This window comes from Gorilla gorilla, chromosome 21 (genome assembly GCF_029281585.2).
Source record: "Gorilla gorilla gorilla isolate KB3781 chromosome 21, NHGRI_mGorGor1-v2.1_pri, whole genome shotgun sequence".
Classification (NCBI taxonomy): Eukaryota; Metazoa; Chordata; class Mammalia; order Primates; family Hominidae; genus Gorilla; species Gorilla gorilla.
Genome location: NC_073245.2, coordinates 64,365,839 through 64,386,010, shown reverse-complemented (window position 1 = coordinate 64,386,010; position 20,172 = coordinate 64,365,839). Strand labels below are relative to the sequence as shown.

The window sequence follows — 20,172 nt, the reverse complement described above, 5'->3', positions numbered from 1 at the left end:
TGCACCTCTAGTCAGACTAAGGTTTCTCAAAAGTGCCGTCTGTTTGCCTCCTGGTCTTTGTAGCGAGTGGGGAGGGGTTGTTTTTTGTTTGGTTGATTTTTTTGTTTGTTTTGAGACAGAGTCTTTCTCTGTCACTGCAACCTCCGCCTCCCAGGTTCAAGCAAGTCTCCTGCTTCAGCCTCCAGAGTAGCTGGGACTACAGGTGCACGCCACCATGCCCGACTAATTTTTGTGTGTGTATATATGTGTGTGTGTGTGTGTATGTATATGTGTGTGTGTGTGTTGTGTGTGTATATATATATATATATATATATATATATTTTTTTTTTAGATGAAGTCTCACTCTGTTTCCCAGGCTAGAGTGAAGTGACAGTCTTGGCTGACTGCAACCTCCGCCTCCTGGGTTCAAGCGATTCTCCTGCCTCAGCCTCCTGAGTAGTTGAGTAGCTGGGATTACAGCTGTGCACCACCACGCCCGGCTAATTTTTGTATTTTTAGTAGAGTCGGGGTTTCGACATGTTGGCCTGCAGATCTTGAACTCCTGACCTCAGGTGATCCACCCACCTCAGCCTCCCAAAGTGCTGGGATTACAGGCGTGAACCACCGAACCCAGCTTCCCTCCTGGTCTTTGTACAAGCTGTCCCCTCTACCTGAAACCCACTTCAACTCACTTCTTTTTTACTTTTATTTATTTTACTTTATTTTTGAGACAGGGTCTTGCTCTGTCACCCAGGCTGGAATGCAGTGGCATGATCATAGTTCATTGCAGCCTCGAGCTCCAAGGCTCAAGCAATCCTCCTGCCCTCGACCTTTTTTGATAGCTGCCACCACAGGCACACACCACCACACCCAGCTAATTACTGTATTTTTTGTAGAGACGGGGTTTCACTATGTTGCCCCAGCCAGCCTCTAACTCCTGGCCAGAAGCAGTCCATTCACTTTGGCCTCCCAATGTGTTGGCATTACAGGCACGAGCCGCTGCACCCAACCTACTTCACTTCTTTACCTGCCCAAGATCTCATCCTACATAGCCAGGGCTACAAATCCACCTCTCTGAGGAAGCTTTACCTGCCCACTCTGTGAGAACCTTTATCACATATTTATCACACTGTACTATAGCTGTTTACTTATTTATCTTCCTGATTGCTCTGCGACTTTTTTAAAGAGTTGCTTTCGTATTCCCAAAGGTTAGCAAAGCCTTACCTCCAGTGGCAACCCAATTAATGTTTGTTAAACAAATGAATAGCTTCAGGACATGCCCTAGTAGAAAATGTCAGGCAGGCCGACTGTGGCATAAGATAAGGAGACACTAGTGGAACCTGAAAACAGCAATTGGTGTGATTTCACTACTGCCACAAAGGATGGGGAATTCATTCTTCTCAGGAGTAGGCAAGACACTGACCACTCCAGGCCTGCCACACCCTGCCCTGGAGTCTGGAAGCTTAGAATTCTTATTCTTGAAGAACATCTGCTACAGCTCAGGAGCTTTCAAACCAGCAGGGGCCAGCAGGTGAATTAGAGGCTGTTTGTTTTCTCTATAAATAAAGACTTGGATCCATGTTGTTGCCCAAACAGAATCCTCCTCCACCAACATTTCATTTCCAGTTTTAAGCCATGAAGGGGTGGGTGGGGTGTGGGAGCAGAGGGGAAAGAGGAGGAAGAAGCTAAGATTTGTAGAGGGGTTATTTCCCTTTTCAACTAAGTTTGTGCACTAGTAACTTAACTAGTTTCTTTTTCATTTAAAAAATAATATAGTCCAGGCATGGTGCCTCACACCTGTAATCCCAGCATTTTGGGAGGTCTGGGCAGGAGGATTGCTTGAGCCCTGGAGTTCGAGACCAGCCTGGGCAATGTAGTGAGACCTTGTCTCTCCCAAACCAAAAAAAAAAAAATGCTGGGCGCTGTGGTGTGCACTTGTAGTTCCAGCTACGCAGGAAGCTGAGGCAGGAGGATGGCTTAAGGCTGGGGGGTTGAGACTGCAGTGAGCTGTGATCACACCACTGTACTCCAGCCTGAGTGACAGAGCAAGCAGAGGGAGATCCCATCTCAAAAAGAATAATAATCATAAAATGTAATTTATGATGATGGGAATGTATAGCTTGGCATTTCTAGGCAAGTTGAATGCAAACCTATTCTATGGCCCAGCTGGTCCACACCTGTGCTGCACTTTTCAAACTTACTGTTCATAGAAGAAGTCACACGGGAATCTTCTTTTTTGTGTTTTGTTTTGTTTTGTTTTGAGACAGAGTTTCGCTCTGTCGCCCAGGCTAGAGTGCAATGGCGCGATCTCAGCTCACCACAACCTCCACCTCCTGGGTTCAAGTGATTCTCCTCCTCAGCCTCCCGAGTAGCTGGGATTACAGGTGCCCACCACCATGCCTAGCTGATTTTTTAGTTTTTAGTAGAGACGAGGTTTCACCATGTTGGGCAGGCAGATCGCAAAGTCCTGACCTCAGGTGATCTTCCCGCCTTGGCCTCCCAAAGTGCTGGGACTACAGGTGTGAGCCACCATGCCCAGCTCACCTGGGGATCTTGTTAAAATGCAGATTCTGATGCCAGTGTGTCTCAAAGGTAACATGCATATGGATCACCTGGGGACCTTATTAAAAGCCCATTCTGATTTCAGCAGATCATTTTAAACTATAGAAGAATCACCTGAGGATCTTGTTAAATACAGGTTCTGGACATACAGAAACTTTCACATGTGAATCAGGAAAGCAGTGCAAGCAAGAATGCTAACAGCTACAACATTCATAATTTGTGTGTGTGTGTGTGCGTGTGTGTGTGAGACAGTCTTGCTCTGTCACCAGGCTGGAGTGCAATGGCACGATCTCGGCTCACTGCAACCTCTCGGCCTCCCAGGTTCAAGAGATTCTTCTGCCTCAGCCTCTTGAGTAGCTGGGACTACCGGCCTGCACCACCATGCCCAGCTAATTTTTGTATTTTTAGTAGAGGCAGGGTTTCACCATGTTGGCCAGGAAGGTCTTGATCTCTTGACCTCAGGTGATCTGCCCGCCTCAGCCTCCCAAAGTGCTGGGATTACAGGCATGAGCCACTGCGCCCAGCCTCGTGTTAAAATGTATATAGAGATGATGTTATACAAATTATGTTATACATATTATGTATAATGCAAATTATGCTATTGGGCATATGTGTGTATATGTGTATGTGTATATATGTGTATGTACACATATGCCTAACAGCATAATTTGTACACTTTGTCTTTTGGATGTTTCACTTAATATATCATAAAAAATATTCCATATGAATGCACATAGAAATGCATTATTTTTTATAGTTTAATAGAATTCTATTGTATGAAAGTATGATATCATTATTTATTTTAGTTAATTCTTAACTATAAAGTAATATATGAATACATTCCTTATTTTCTTTAAAAAAAAAAAAAAAAGAAAGAAAGAAATATGGCCAGGCGCGGTGGCTCACGCCTGTAATCCCAACACTTTGGGAGGCCGAGGCAAGCAGATCACCTGAGGTCAGGAGTTCGAGACCAGCCTGGCCAACATGGGGAAACCCCATCTCTACTAAAAATACAAAAATAAGCCGTGCGTGGTGATGCATGCCTGTAATCCCAGCTACTCGGGAGGCTGAGGCAGGAGAATCTCTGGAACCTGGGAGGCGGAAGTTACAGTAAGCCAAGATCGCACCACTGCACTCCAGCCTGGGTGACAGAGCGAGACTCCATCTCAAAAAAAAAAAAAAAAAAAGAAATATTGACGTGGTGCTGTGGCTCATGCCTATAATCCCAGCACTTTGGGAGGATGAGGCGGGCAGATCACCTGAGGTCGGGAGTTCAAGACCAGCCTGACCAACATAGAGAAACCCTGTCTCTACTAAAAATACAAAATTAGCCAGGCATGGTGGCGCATGCCTGTAATCCCAGCTACTTGGGAGGCTGAAGCAGGAGAATCGCTTAAATCCGGGAGATGGAGGCTGCCGTGAGCCAAGATCGCACCAATGCATTCCAGCCTGGGCAGCAAGAGCAAAACTCCATCTAAAAAAGAGAAAGAAAGAAATATTACTATGCATAATGTTCACACACACACACACACAGAGAGAGAGAGAGAAATTTAGGTTCTCCAATCTTCCTTCCTCCAAACTTCTCCCCTTTCCTTGCTTAAGATGTAGCCAGTACAGGCTGGGTGCCATGTCTCACACCTGTAATCCCAGCACTTTGGGAGGCCAAGGTCGGCACATCACTTGAGCCCAGGAATTCAAGACCGGCCTTGCCATCATGGTGAAACCCCGTCTCTACTAAAAATACAAAAATTACCCAGGTGTGATAGCATGTGCCTATAGTCCCAGCTACTCGGGAGGCTGAAGCTTGAGGATCACTGGAGCCTGGGAAGTCAAGGTTTCAGTGGGCCATGATCATGCCACAGCACTCCAGCCTGGGCGACAGAGTGAGACCCTGTCTCCAAAAAAAAAAAAAAAAAAAAAGCTGTAGCGAGCATGTATTCTTCCAGTACTTTTTTCACTGGATTTATGTGAATATATATTTCACCATTGAAAATATGTATATATTTGAATATGTGTTTAGATCTATATATCTATGTGGGCCTTGCTTTTTTTTCTTTAATGCAATATATCTTAGAGCTCTAAGCATGCTAGTATTCATAAATCCAGCCTGGTATTTGTTTTTTTTTTTTTTGAGACTCACTCTGTTACCCAGGCTGGAGTGCAGTGGCGTGATCTTGGCTCACTGCAAGCTCTGCCTCCTGGGTTCATGCCATTCTCCTGCCTCAGCCTCCCAGTAGCTGGGACTACAGGTGCCCACCACCATACCCGGCTAATTTTTTTTTTTTTTTTTTTTGTATTTTTAGTAGAGACAGTGTTTCACAGTGTTAGCCAGGATGGTCTTGATCTCCTGACCTCGTGATCTGCCTGCCTCAGCCTCCCAAAGTGCTGGGGTTACAGGCATGAGCCACCGTGCCCGGCCTGGCCTGGTATTTCATGATCTGGCTAAACCTCAGTTTAATGTAGCCACTTGCCTATTGTTGGACATTGAGGATGTTTCTTCATTTTTTTTTTGCTACAACAATGACTTGCAACAAACATTCTTGGACATTCTCCCTTGTGTGCCTGTGCAAATGTTTCTCTGGAGGAGAAAAGATGGAAAGCAGAATCAATAGACTGGCAGGACATATTTAAAAACGTATTGCCAAATTGCCCTCAAAAGTGGCTATAAACATTCATGCTCTCACTAGCAATGCATTAGAAAACCAATTTCCCTGTACTCTTCCTAACAGTAGATGTTCTGAGTGTTTTAAATTTTTATTGATCTGATAGGTGAAAAGAACAGTGGGAATGGGCTTTACTAACCATTCCCTTATAATTAGTAAGATGGAACATCCCTTCCATGTTTGTTGCCCTGAATCTGCATTTAACAAGGTCCCCGGTTGATTCCTCTGTACATCAAAGTTTGAGAAGCACTGAAATCAGAATCTGACTTTTAACAAGGTCCCCAGGTGATCTGTATACATGTTACATTTTGAGACACACTGGCATCAGAATCTGCATTTTAACAAGATCCCCAGGTGACTTCTCTGCACAGTGAGTCTGAAAAATACAGCATAGGCATGGAATAGCTGGCTCACGCTCAGCATGTGTGTGTGTTTAATCTTTTCTATCGGGACAGGTGAAAATCAGTGTTTCCGTTTACTTGAACTAACATTTCTTTAATCATAAGTGACCTTGAACATTTTTTTTCAAATGTTTACATATCATGTGTTTCTTATCTGGGAGCTACCTAGTCCCTGAATCTCCTTAGTTTGCTTCAAACATACCAAAGTTGGTCGCTTGAAAGAGTCTTTGCTGTTGCTCCTCCCTCCCCCGGGAACGCTGTCTCCCTGGTTCTTTCCATGGCTGGCTATCACGTTTGTGTTTTAGCTCAAAGGTCACTTCTAGCCAAAATCAGGCACCCACCACTACCACCCAGCCACTCCTGATCACATGACACGACCACAGTATTTTCATCACAGCACCTATTGCCCTCTAAAGTGACCTTGTCCATTCTCTGGTTACTTCTCTGAATCCCTTCTGGATCTTGCCTGTCTTTATCACTCTATCTCCAGCCTAGAGCAGAGCCAGGCAATAAAGTGGGCTCAAAGAATTGTTATCAAATGAACTAATGGTGGCTCATGCCTATAATCCCAGCACTTTGGGAGGCCGAGGCAGGTGGATCATCTGAGTTCAGGAGTTCGAGACCAACCTGGCCAACATGGTAAAACCCTGTCTCTCCTAAAAATGAAAGAAAAAAAAAAAAAAAGCCAGGTATGGTGGCGGGCGCCTTGTAATCTCAGCTACTTGGGAGGCTGGGGCAGGAGAATCGATTGAACGCAGGAGACAAAGGATGCAGTGAGCCGAGATCATGCCACTGCACCCTAGCCAGGGCACCAGAGCGAGACTTGGTCTCAAAAAAAAAAAAAAAAAGAATTCCTGGCAAGGGTACAAGGGTAATGATCAATAAATAAGATTTGTTCCTGTCTAGTTTTCTTTTTTTTTTTTTTTTTGAGGCGGAGTCTTGCTCTGTCACCCAGGCTGGAGTACAGTGGCACATTCGCGGCTCACTGCAAGCTCCGCCTCCCGGGTTCACGTCATTCTCCTGCCTCAGCCTCCCGAGTAGCTGGGACTACAGGCACCAGCCACCACGCCCGGCTAATTTTTTGTACTATTAGTAGAGACGGGGTTTCACCGTGTTAACCAGGATGGTCTGGATCTCTTGACCTCGTGATCTGCCTGCCTCAGCCTCCCAAAGTGCTGGGATTACAGGCGTGAGCCACCGTGCCCGGCGTCCTGTCTAGTTTTACACCTCTTTGGGGAATCATTTGTGCCTGGATAAACATTTATTTGTTCATTCTGGTATTCATAGTAGAGAATGGTAGTATTAATGATACAAGTTTAATGAAGATGCTTAGGAAGGAGAACCCAGCCAGGCATGGTGGCTCATGCCTGTAATCCCAGTACTTTGGGAGGCCGAGGTGGGAGGATCACTTGAGCCCAGGAGTTCAAGACCAGCCTGGGCAACATGGTGAAACACATTCTCTACAAAAAAATACAAAAATTAGCCTGGGTGTGGTGGCATGTGCCTGTAGTCCCAGCCACTCGGGAGGCTAAGATTGGAGGATCGCTTGAGACCTGGAAGTTGAGACTGCGGTGAGCCAACATCACGCCACTGCACTCCAGCCTGGGTAACAGAGAAAGATTCTGTCCCAACAAAGAAAAAAAAAAAAAAAAAGGAAGGAGAACACAACCAGGGTGCCCACATCCCCAGAGGCCCAGGACAATCAGAAACAACATTGTATTGATACTTTGTTTTTGTCTCTTTCTCTTTAAAAAGAAGAGTAAGCTTTCCTCATTTAATATATATGGATTGAAACTATGAAAGCATGGGAATTCTGCAACTCAGAAGAGTTGAGTAAGGTCACACATGCTTGTTTGCTTCAAATATATTTCCATGTAAAACAGTAACTGTGCCTAGTTAAGTGGAATAACCAATTACAGATGAGTGCTACTTTCATAGATAACTACAACTCTTACTCCATTATCATAAATAACTGTTAATACTTAGAGTAATATCTATGTACTAGATGTTGTTCTGTACCTGTTTACATATATAAATTCACTAATCCTCAAGCCACCCTTGGCATTGCCATTTTATTAATGAGAAAAATGGGACACAGAACAGCTTTCTTGAGATCACACAGGTAGGATGTGAACAGAGCCAGGAGCTGGGATTCTTGGTTTTTTGTTTTTTTTTTTTTTTGAGATGGAGTCTCGCTCTGTTGACCAGGCTGGAGTGCAGTGGCACGATTTTGGCTCACTGCAACCTCTGCCTCCTGGGTTCAAGCGATTCTCGTGCCTCAGCCTCCTGAGTAGCTGAATTACAGGTGCCCACCACCACTCCCAGCTAATTTTTTGTATTTTAGTGGAGATGGGGTTTCACCACGTTGTCCAGGCTGGTCTCAAACTTCTGACCTCAGGTGATCCACCCGCCTCGGCCTCCCAAAGTTCTAGGATTACAGATGTAAGCCACCGTGCCCAGCCAGAGCCAGGATTCTAACTCAGGTTGGCTCCAAACTGTGCTTTTAGTTACTACATTATCCTGCCTCTGGCATCTTTATAATGTTTGTAAAGAGAGGTAGAGTGACCAGGAGAATCTGTTGTGTAATTCAGAAGTACGCTGTTTATCTCTTGGCAAAATACTTAAGAGTTGTGAGAATTACAGATATTCTCCATTTTTCTTCTACAAAGCGACAATGTTTGAAAATTTATTAACTTTCTGTGTGAACAAAGGGGATTACCTAACAACTATTAAAAAAAAAAATCGCAGGCTGGGCGAGGTGGCTCACGCCTATAATCCCAGCACTTTGGGAGGCCGAAGCAGGCAGATCACCTGAGGTTGGGAGTTCAAGACCAGCCTGACCAACATGGAGAAACCCGTCTCTACTAAAAATACAAAATTAGCCGGGCGTGGTGGTGCATACTTATAATCCCAGCTACTCGGGAGGCTGAGGCAGGAGAATCACTTGAACCCGGGAGGTGGAGGTTGCGATGAGCCGAGATCGCACCATTGCACTCCAGCCTGGGCAACAAGAGCAAAACTCAGGGCGAAACTCCGTCTCAAAAAAAAAAAAAAAAAAAAAAAAAATTGACCACTGACTTGGGGCGTTCTCTACTACGGCTTCCCCACCTCCCCGTCGCGCAACCCGGCGATATGGCTGCTGCCGTGCCCCGCTCCGCGTCTCTCTCCCTGCTGCTTCCCCTTCTCCTGGGCTTCCTGCTCCTCTCCGCTCCGCATGGCGGCAGCGGCCTGCACACCAAGGGCGCCCTTCCCCTGGATACTGTCACTTTCTACAAGGTCATTCCCAAAAGCAGGTTCGTCTTGGTGAAGTTCAACACCCAGTACCGCTACGGTGAGAAGCAGGATGAGTTCAGGCGTCTTGCTGAAAACTCGGCTTCCAGCGATGATCTCCTGGTGGCAGAGGTGGGGATCTCAGATTATGGTGACAAGCTGAACATGGAGCTGAGTGAGAAATACAAGCTGCACAAAGAGAGCTACCCAGTCTTCTACCTCTCCCCGGAGGGGGACTTTGAGAACCCAGTCCCATGTACTGGGGCAGTTAAGGTTGGAGCCATCCAGCGCTGGCTGAAGGGGCAAGGGGTCTAGCTAGCTATGCCAGGTGGCCTGGTGGCTTGCTGCATAGGACACCCTGGCCAGGAGTTCATCAGGGCCTCTGGCGTGGAGGCCCGCTAGGCCCTCTTGAAGCAGCGGCAGGACCACCTCTCAAGTGTGAAGGAGCCTGAGAAGAACGGGGCCAAGCAATACCTGAAGATCACAGGGAAGATCTTAGACCAAGCAGAGGACTTCCCAGCATAGAGATGACATGGATTGCCAGGCTGATTGAGAACAAGTTGAGTGACGGGAAGAAGGAGGAGCTCCAGAAGAGCTTAAACATCCTAACTGCCTTCCAGAAGAAGGGGGCCGAGAAAGAGGAGCTGTAAAAAGGCTCTCTATGGTTTTCCAGGGTTTGGTAGGGGTGGGGAGGGGAGAGTTAACCTGCTGGCTGTGAGTCCTTTGAAATATAAGGGGTTGGTGGGAAAAGTGGTACTAACCTACAATTCTGAGCTCTGAGTATGCCTGGACGTTGATGCTGATGTAGCCATGCTTGGGATGTCTCTAGCTGGTGTGGGGATAGCTGGAGCACTACTCAGGTGGCTGGTGAAATGACCCCTCAGAAGGAATTGGTGCTATAGAGAAGACTGAGGAGTGTACGGCCCAGGTCTTTGACAGGTGTAATTTGGATTCAATTAAAGTTTCAGTGTTTTGGTTAAGTGGAAAAAAAAAAATCAGGACAAAGGCAATATATGAAGAATGAAGAAGTAACTAGTTTTCAACAGAAATATCCCATGCAGAAAGTACTTTTAAATGCTTGTTTGGCCATGATTCCCTTGTTATGTGATATTGTTGCTGAAAACAATGAAAAGTTGTCGCCTGTAAGAACCTCAGTCTACGTGTTTAAAGTTAGCAACAAATTTTTTTCTTTTTTTTTTTTTCTTTTTTTTTTTGAGGTGGAATTTCGCTGTGTTGCCCAGGCTGGAGTACAGTGGCATGATCTCAGCTCACTGCAACCTCCGCCTCTTGGGTTCAAGCAGTTCTCCAGCCTCAGCCTCCCATGTAGGATTACAGGCATGTGCCACCACACCCAGCTAATTTTTATTTATTTTTAGTAGAGATGGGGTTTCAACATGTTGGCCAAGCTGGTCTCGAACTCCTGACCTCAGGTGATCCACCTGCCTTGGCCTCCCAAATTCTGGGGTTACAGGCATGAGCCACCGCACTCAGCTAGCAACAGATTTTTGTAGCCTGTTTAAACATCTTCTGGCCAGGCACGATGGCTCGCACCTGTAATCCCAGCACTTTGGGAGGCCGAGGCGGGCAGATCACGAGGTCAGAGAATCAAGACCATCCTCCCTAATATGGTGAAACCCCGTCTCTACTAAAAATACAAAAATTAGCCAGGCGTGGTGGTGGGTGCCTGTAGTCCTAGCTACTCGGGAGGCTGAGGCAGGAGAATTACATGAACCCGGGAGGCAGAGCTTGCAGTGAGCTAAGATCGTGAGCCAAGATCGTGCCACTGCACTCCAGCCTGGGCGACAAAGTGAGACTCCGTCTCAAAGAAAAAAAAAAAATCTTCTAAAAAAAAGAGCTTCCCTGGGTTTGAAATCCATTTGTTCCAGGTACAATATAATAATGTGTCTTCTTCACTTTAATTTGCAGAAGCTCCTGATTATGAGGGAAGATTAAAATTTTCTAGCTGGATTTCAACAGAATAGTCAACCTGTGTAATAGGCAAATGGGATTGAAAGAGGAGAATCATGACTGATTACGCATGGCCAATGATACTTTGCTTTCATTTATATCTGTAGACCCTGTAAGTTTGTGTGTGTGTGTGTGTGTGTGTGTGTGTGTGTGTGTGTTTATTTTGTTTTTTGTTTTTTTGGGTTTTTTTTTTTTTCAGATTTTCAATTTTGAGCCTTGAAATAAAGCCATTAAAACCAAACATGATGGCCGGGCGCAGTGGCTCACACCTGTAATCCCAGCACTTTGGAAGGCTGAGGCAGGTGGATTGCTTGAGGCCAGGGTTCGAGACCAGCCTGACCGACATGGTGAAAACCCATCTCTACTAAAAATAAAAAAAAATTGTCGGGCGTGGTGGTGGCTGTCTGTAATCCCAGCTACTCAGGAAGCTAAGAAAGGAGAACTGCTTGAACCCAGGAGGTGGAGGTTGCAGTGAGCTGAGATCGTGCCATTGCACTCCAGCCTGGGCAACAAGAGTGAAACTTCGTCTCAAAAGAAAAAAAAAAAAAAGGTAATTAACTTAATTTAGGACTAGAACTCTGATTGGATGTTTTGCAAAAGAGTAAAAACAATTTTTTTCAAAAATAAGACTAATCAGTTGTCATTATATTTGTGGAACACATTTATCATTTTTACTTTGTTTTTGGCTGCAATTATAGCTACATGGAAAATGCAAGAAAAGACTATACCGAGATCCCATTTTATATCAATATAGTTGGCAAAAATCAAGACATTTTATAATCCTGAGTGTGAGAAAGAATGAGCTTCACATTTTGGGTTTTGTTTGTTTGTTTTCAAGACAGGTTCTTACTCTGTTGCCCAGGCTGGAGTGCAGTGGCACAACCATGGCTCACTGCCTCAGCCTCCAAGGGTCAGCTTCCTCCTGGCTCAGTTTCCAGAGTAGCTGGGAGCATAGGTGTGTGTTGCCCGCCCAGCTAATTTTTGTATATTTCTTGTAGAAACAGAGTTTTGCCATGTTGCCCAGGCTGGTCTCAAACTCCTGAGCTCAAGTGATCCACCAACCTCAGCTTCCCAAAGTGCCAGAACTACAGGCACGAGCCACTGAGACTGACCTACGTTATTTCTTATACCTTGCTAGGGAAGTGTAAGTTAATACAATCATTTTGGCATTATCTCTTATACCACCCCCAGGTACACATTCACTCACGAGAAACTCTGACACTTTTTAGAAAGATCATAGCAGCACTGTTCACAATGGCAGAGACCTGGCAAAGGCCCAAGTGCCCATCAACAGGAGAGTAGGTGAAGAAACTGGCATTTTCACACAGTGGAATATTTACAGAGCAGTCGAAATCAATAAACAATGACAGCCAGTTGGATGATCTTAGCAAAATAATATTAAGTGAAAAAAGTTATTCTTGGAAGATTACATACCCTTTTTATATTCTTTAAATATTAAAATTGTTTTTTTAAGGAATACATGTAGGTACAATAAAACTTGCTAAAGAGAAAAAGCAACTGAATGAGATCTGTAGGAGTCAGGCTGATGATTCTTAAGTTGTAGGGCAGAGGAGGGGAGGGGACATCAGGAGGCCATATAAAGAGAGATGTAGGTTGTGGTTAAGGTCCTACTTTGGGGCAGTAGGTTCCCTAGTACTTATTATATCATAATAAACAGAGGTGCAAGCAAGCAGCCTAAAAAATGTAGGCAAGTGTAGGCTAACAATAGGCCAGTAATAATGCCTCATGTACCAATAATTGATTGTGTACACCTGAGGTGAAATAACAACAAAGCAAATGCAAACACATGTACACACCTCAAGCAGTATAAGAGGGTATCAGATGTCTCCCATCCCCCCATGCACCCCTCTTTCAACTTCCCCAGAGGAACCACTGTTTATCCAGTCTCCTCAAAAGGAGACATGATAAACATGTGTGTGTATATATACATATATATTTTTTTGTTTGTTTGTTTGAGATGGAGTCTCACTCTGTCGCCCAGGCTGGAGTGCAGTGGCGCGATCTCGGCTCCACCTCCCGGGTTCAAGTGATTCTCCTGCCTCAGCTTCCCCAGGAGCTGGGATTACAGGCGTCCGCCACCATGCCCGGCTAATTTTTTGTATTTTTAGTAGAGACAAGGTTCCATCATGTTGGCCAGGCTGGTCTAGAACTCCTAACCTCATGTGATCCGTCCACCTCGGCCTCCCAAAGTGCTGGGATTACAGGAGTGAGCTACCGCACCCGGCCACGTGTATATATTTTCAAATGTCTTTACAGATCCATGTAACTACACATACATCCCAAAGAAGACTTGAAGCGTTGTGTTTTTTAAAAAGTTTAAGTCTCGGAAATTTAACCTGACGTGACTTCACCGGGCATTACACAAATATTCCCAAGTCGATTCACAACCTGAAAATCAAGGGGAAGTTTGAGGAAAACAGGTCAGCTTTTGAGAAATGGAAACAATTAAGCAAAAATGCCGTTCTCGCAGGCCCTGCCGTGGGGTTCGCCAATGGTAACCTCACAGAAGGCTCGTTACAGATGCTGCTAACCCCACAGGACCACCCCGTAAAACTCATACGCGGCGCTGTTAAAAATACAGATTCTCAGGCCCCGCCCCAAAAACTCGGAGATGAGCCTGGCTGGGTCTTTTTGAAACAAGGGCCCCCACGTGATTCTCAGGTTCGGGCAAGCTTGGGGCACAACCCAGTCTTAAGTAACTCCCCAATTTGAAGAAAGTAAACACCTGGGGGATGTAGGTGGCTTTCTTGCTTCCCATTGGATGTCAATTACGCGGCGCAAGGAGGGGTCTCCCTCGGGTCTCATCGAGGTCCCAGCCAGTCTGAGCATGAACGCTAATTAGCTCAACCCCCCGAGGACCACGCCTCCGTCACCTGCTGGGCGGGGCCGGCGCCGGGTTGGCCCCAAAAGCACTCATGTGTGGTCCAAGAGCCGGTGCGCCCGAGTCACGGGGCGGGAGCGGGCGCATGCTATATAAAAACACACATTCCTGGCCTCGGCCACCTGAATCCAGAACTTTCGGAATCTGCATTTCTCCCTGCAGTTGGAGACACTCCTCATTTAAAATTTAAATTTGGGTATGCAGCAGGGTTGAGAACCAGGAGTGGAGGTCGTGCTTCTCAGCTTGGATGCGCATCAAAATGACCTGTGTGTGTGATGGGGGTGGTGAGGGAGGGAGACGGCTTTTTAAAAAAAATATCCCAGTGCCCAGGTCCCAGCCCAGACCAATTAAGTCCGAATCTAAAAGCGCAGCCTGTGCAGCGCGGCAGCCACAGCGCCACCTGGGAGCTCGTTAGAAATACAGGAGCTCAGGCCCCACCCCAGACCCACTGAGTCAGAATCTGCATTTTAACGAGATCCCCAGTGACTCGTGCGCACATTAAAGTTGGAGGAGAGCTGCGCTTCTGAAATTTTAATGGGCAAACGAATCACCTGGGGATCTCGTTAAAATGCAGACACGGTTTCTCAAACTCTAATGTGCATGCGAATCACCTGGGGATCTTGTTAAAATGCAGATTCTGATTCAGCGGGTCTGGGGTAGAGCCCGAGAGTCTGCATTTCTAACGAGCTCCCAGGTGGCGCGGGCTGCCCGGGCGCGGACCGCAAGTCCGCGGGACTCCTGGGGTCTTGGCTCCAGGCCAATCAGCCGTCAGGACTCTTGATAAATCGCCCTGCTCGGCTGATGAGCAGAATTGCTGGGACATGCGCGTTCCGGCCGAAGGGGGGTAATTTCCGAACTCCGGGAATTCGTTGTGTGAAGTAGGCCACTCCTAGGGACGCGCGGGGAGCCCGGTCCTCGCGCCATGTCGCGGCGCAAGCAGGCCAAGCCCCAGCACCTCAACTCCGAGGAGCCGCGACCTGCGCGCCGGAAGTGTGCGGAGGTGGCCCCGCAGGTGGCGGGGAAGCCGGGTGAGTAGCTCCGCTGGAGCCCCGCCCGGGGGCTGGGGGCTGGTGCTCAGAGGTTCTCCGGACCCGCGCGGGTACGAGGACCGGGCAGGGGACCTGAAAGGGCGGGCGAAGCGTCCGGCGCAGAGTCCTGGGACTCGGACCTGGGCGTCCCCGCCCCCCGCCTTTGTAAATTACACTCTCCTGGAGTCAACAGTCCGCTTCCCCGCCTGGATTCCTCTAGCCACTCCTCTCAAGAGCTAGTCAACGAGTTTGCCTCCCAAACACGCTGGAAGGATGCTCAGAGGACCCCTCAGAGGCTGTTTTCGGGGTGCGCGGGCACCCGAGTCCCCGGCCTCCTTGGCACTGGGCTTCGGCTGCGCGCCTGGAAGGTGGCTTCTTGCCTTGGGGTTACGTTTCAAATGCGTTGTCCAGGGAAGGCCTCACCGAGGAGCGGACGTTCGAGCGAAGACCCGAAGGATGGGAGGGAGCGAGCTGTGCAGGTACCCGGGGGAAGAGCATTCCAGGCCGAGGGAACAGAAGCGCAGGGACCCAGGGCGTCAGCGCTGCTGTAGCCCGAGAGGTCACGGGAGGCCTGAGAGGTGATGGGGGCAGACGGTGGGGGGTGGGCGACGGCCGTGAGCCTCGGTAAGAGCTCTGCATTTTATCTGAGCGAAGTGGGAGCCGTGGTGGGGATAGAGCAGTGATACTGTCGCACTTAACAGGCGGCCCCCACACCCCCTCCTCGGCTGCCACGTGGACACAGGATGTAGCAAGGAGATCCTCCGCTACCTTAAGCCCCCTGGGCAGCATTTCTCGTCCCGGGATCCTCCGCTTCAGAAGAGCCTGCGGGAGGGGACCTTTTCTCGCTCGCCAAATTCTTCCTGCAAGTTAGGGATCCCCCCATCCCCCGCCTCCACTGGAATCTCAGGGGTGGGGTTGGGGAATCTGCATTTCTAAGGCGCTTCCCTTTTTGCTTATCTTGTGCTTAGATTAAGAGATTGCAGGTTCCTACTTTCTCTTCGGCTACCAGCTCCCCGTGGTTAGCCGATACCTTTCCTTTAAGGGGCTGAGGAAAGGAGTTGTAACTGGACTTCCTCTTCTCCCCCGCTCTTTCCTGGCGCGGAAAGGAGGATGGGTCCCCTCTCCGGGGCGGCTCACCCCTCCAGAGGCGCGGGCTCTCCAGCTTCCGCATCAACTTCCACCACAGTCAGTCTGGTGGGTTTTGACCACAACTTCCCGAGGAGGTGGTGGAGGGGAGTAGTTTAATGAAGCCTCCACTAAACGAATAGCTTATATGTTAAAATAAAGCTTGCTCGGGTGGAGCTACCATAACCAGAATAGTATAACCACGTGCCCGAGGCCTGGGATGGAGATAGGCAGGTGAGACTTACAGGATCCTGTCCCCTGGGTCGAGGGGCGGGGCTCTTGCTGATCTCTGCGCCTCGGGGAAGTTGGGGAGGTACTGGGGATGCTGAGTCTTTTGGGGGAGGTGTTTATAGAAGAGAATTGCTGAGTAACCCCAGGCTGGAGTTGAAAGTCTGTGCACTGAGCTACTTTGGATTCCTGCAGCCAGCGCTGCGAGGCGCCTTCTGGAGCCGCACCCAGTGTTTCGGGCATGGGGAGGGTGTCGTGCGTCCTGGAGTACTGAGGTGCCTTCTGTGGGAGCAGGACGCAAACTCTGCCGGCCCAGTAGTGTGCCTAAACCCCAGCCACCACTTCGGAGAAAAAACCGTCTTCCAACTGACGTTTTATCCTAGTATCTTTGGTCTGCGACACTGGCAAGGGGGTACATTTTTTACGAAGGTTGGGCCACTCTTAATTTGCAAGTGTCTTTGCAACTCAAGTAGCTTTTGGAGGAAAATAAAATGGAAAGTAATTAGTGGACTTCCTGTCACCACCAGTAAAATGACGGAGGAGCCGGAGGAACCTTACTGAGGGAACATCATCCGTTTCCCCAGGAGTTAAAACCTTCGCCATGCTAACCTGGTTTCTAATAGTCAAATGCGGCCCACCCCCACTTCCAGAGGCAGAGGGTCTCCCCCAGCTGCACCTTTCCCAGGAGAGTGGGCTTCAGGCCTTCTTTGGTTTCCTGGGTGTCTAAACGTAAAAGAAATCGGAGGCCCCTCACACCTCCCCATCAGAGGCTCTATCTGGGTCATCCTTTAACCCACCTCTCTCTCACTTTTCTAGTTTGCGTTGAAAACATGCATCTTTCTCCCCCTGAGAATCTGGTAGAATCTTACGTGTGTATATCAGTGAATAACACTAATAGCATTTATACAGTATTGACTAATACATGAGGTTCTCTTACATATACTAAAGAACTTCATCTAAGCTAATGAGACGGCCATAATACCCATTTCACAGATGTGGAAACTGAGGAACAGGGAAGTTGAGTAGCTTATCCAGGGGGACACAGCTAATGGTAAAACTGGAATTGAAACTTATCAGCTGGTTTCCCAGTCTGTTCCCCAAACCACTGTGTTATACAGTGCCTCACTTAGATTTGTTTTCAGTCTTGCTTGACTTCTGTGGAATTAAAACCCTCAAGAGTTTAATGGTTTTCTCTTCTAGTATGTGAGTTGCTATGTAATGAGGCTTTGTTTGTGTCTGTCCCTGAGGGACATAGGATGGGTTGCAGATCTGGCAAGTGTGGGTTCCAATGAGCTGAAAACTTCAGTTCTGCAACCTTGAGCATCTGAGCCAGTTTCTTGCTCATAGAGCAAGAGACTCAAAAGTATGGTTCCCAGACCAGCATCGGCATCAACTGGGAACTTGTTAGAAGTGAAAAATCGCAGGCTCCACCCCATACCTTACTCAATCAGGAACTCCAAATGGGAGCCCCTGCCACCTGTGTTTTAAGCATCCTTCTAGGCAGTTCTGATACACGCTGACGTCTGAGAACCACTGGCTGTGAGCTGTGCTTCTCAAATTGTAATGTGCTGTGCTCAGGAATCACCTGGGGATCTGGCTAAAGTACAGATTGGTTCTGTAAGTCTGGAGTAGGGCCTGAGACTCTGCTGCCTTTTTTTTTTTTTTTTTTTTTTTTTTTTTTTGGAGATACTCTCACCAGACTGGAGTGCAGTGGCACGATCTGGGCTCACTGCAACCTCTGCCTCACAGGTTCAAGCGATTCTCCTGCCTCAGTCTCCTGAGTAGCTGGGATTACAGGCACATGCCACCACACCTGGCTAATTTTTTTTTTTTTTTTTTTTTTTTTTTGGTATTTTTAGTAGACAGGTTTCACTGCGTTAGCCAGGATGGGATGCCTGCCTTGGCCTCCCAAAATGCTAGGATTACAGGCAGGAGCCACTGCACCCGGCTGAGACTCTGCATTTTTAACAAGCTCTCAGGTGATGCTGGTGCTCTAGGGACCACTCTTTGAGTAGCAAGGACTTACAAGTAATACAGCAGAATCATCTGGCAAGTGCTTCAGAAATGCAAGGCCCTGAGGTCAGGTGTGGTGGCTCACGCCTGTAATCCCAGCACTTTTGAGTGGTTAAGGTGGACAGATTGCTCGAGCTCAGGAGTTTGAGACCAGCATGGGCAACATGGCAAAACCCTGTCTCTACAAAAACAAAACTACAAAAAATATAAAACTACAAAAAAATACAAAAATACAAAAACTAGGCATGTGGCGGTGCATGCCTGTGGTCCCAGCTATTCGGGAGGCTGAGGTAGGAGGATGGCTTGAGCCTGGAAGGCGGAGTTTGCAGTGAGCCATGTTGGTGCCACTGCACTCCAGCCTGGGTGACAGGGAGATCTTGTCTCAAAAAAAATTGCAAGTCCCTGGAATCGCAAGTCCTTACTTGATCCACACTACCACCCCTCCCCCTGCCCCTAAGTTTTCAGTGAGTATAGGGTAAGGCCTGGGAAACTACACTGAACCCATGATCTAGGTGATTGTGACACAGATAGTATCAGGATTACACTTGGAAGAAACATTGGGAATAGGACTAGTGTAGACTTTCTCAACCCCAGCCCTGTTGACCTTTGGGGCTGCATCGTTTCCTTGTGGGGGCTGTCCTATGCCCTATAGGATGTCTAGCAGCATCCCTGGCCTTCACCCACTAGATGCCATTCTCAAACATGCATGCAAACAGAATCATGACAATTGAAAATGTTCCCAGGCATTGCTGAGTGTCCTTTGGTGGTAGAATGGCCCCCAGTTGAGAGCCACTGGACTAGGTCACTTGTTAAGGGGCTTCGAGCACAACTGCTAGGATGTGAAATCTGTAGTCCTCACTTGTGACATCTGAAGCCACATAATTGTATTTACTCAGATGACACTGTACTAAGAACTTATATATTTTTTCATCTTGTTTAACTCTGCAACTCTGAGGCACGTATGTTATCTCCTTTTGCAAATGAGTAAACTGAAGCTCAGAAAGGTTAAGTAGCTTGCCAATAGTTGCACAGCACATAGCTGAGCAAACCCTCTGCCTAAAACTGAAGCCCTCACCACTGTGCTCTACAGCCTCTCATGCTAAGATTCTTTCACCCGCACAAACTTCTCAACAGAAGTGATAATCCACCTTTTGTAATAACCTTAGGACAGAGAAAGTCCCAGACCTTGGCCTATAATTCATAAGCTAGTCAATCTTTTAAGACTAGATGGCTGTACACAGTGGCTCATGGCTATAGTCCCAGCACTTTGGGAGGCTGAGGTGGGCGGATCAATTGAGGTCAGGAGTTCAAGACCAACTTGGCCAACATGGTGAAACCCTGTCTCTACTAAAAACACAAAAATTATGCAGGCGTGGTGGCGCACGTCTGTAATCCCAGCTACCTGGGAGTCTGAGGCAGGAGAATCGCTTGAACCCAGGAGGCAGAGGTTGCAGTGAGCTGAGATGGTACCACTGCACTCCAGTCTGGGCGACAGAGTGAGACTCTGTTTCAAAAAAAAAAAAAAAAAAAAAAAACTTCAACTTTGGGAGCCCGAAGTGGGTGGATCACAAGGTCAGGAGATCGAGACCATCCTGGCTAACACAGTGGAACCCCATCTCTACTAAAAATACAAAAAATTAGCCGGGCATGGTGGTGGGCGCCTGTAGTCCCCGTTGGGAGGCTGAGGCAGGAGAATGGCGTGAACCTGGGAGGCGGAACTTGCAGTGAGCCCAGATCACACCACTGCACTCCAGCCTGGGCAACAGAGCGAGACTCCGTATCAAAAAAAGAAAAAACTTCAGACCTTGATGGGACCTTTTTTCCTTTTAGATTTAAGTCTATTTTGAGATATTTCAGAATCTTCTAGTACTTAATCTTTGCTGTAGGAATCTTAAAACCTACATATTAGATTGAAACATGAAATTATTTGACCGTTTTGGCTAACAAAAATGGCCATTTCACCTAGTTCAACCTTCCTAAAAATAGAATATAGTGAATTCTCATCCATTGATCCAATTCAACCATTAATTGCA

At 47.4% G+C, this 20,172-nt stretch overlaps 1 protein-coding gene and 1 pseudogene across 3 annotated transcripts in view; both read left to right on the top strand.

Annotated features, from left to right (window-relative positions):
• The window catches only part of ZFP64 (ZFP64 zinc finger protein), a 113,069-nt gene that overhangs the window by 77,133 nt on the left and 15,764 nt on the right, over window positions 1-20,172 (top strand). Inside the window, exon 1 of one of the 3 annotated variants that reach the window (XM_019017490.4) lies at window positions 14,226-14,773. The exons of the other annotated variants lie outside the window; for them this stretch is intronic. Coding sequence (XP_018873035.3) covers window positions 14,668-14,773 — 106 coding nt within the window. The 5' untranslated portion in view covers window positions 14,226-14,667. Of the gene's footprint in view, window positions 1-14,225; window positions 14,774-20,172 lie in introns of those variants that run through there. 3 annotated transcript variants of the gene reach the window in all.
• Window positions 8,703-9,595, top strand: LOC101138224 (endoplasmic reticulum resident protein 29-like; annotated as a pseudogene).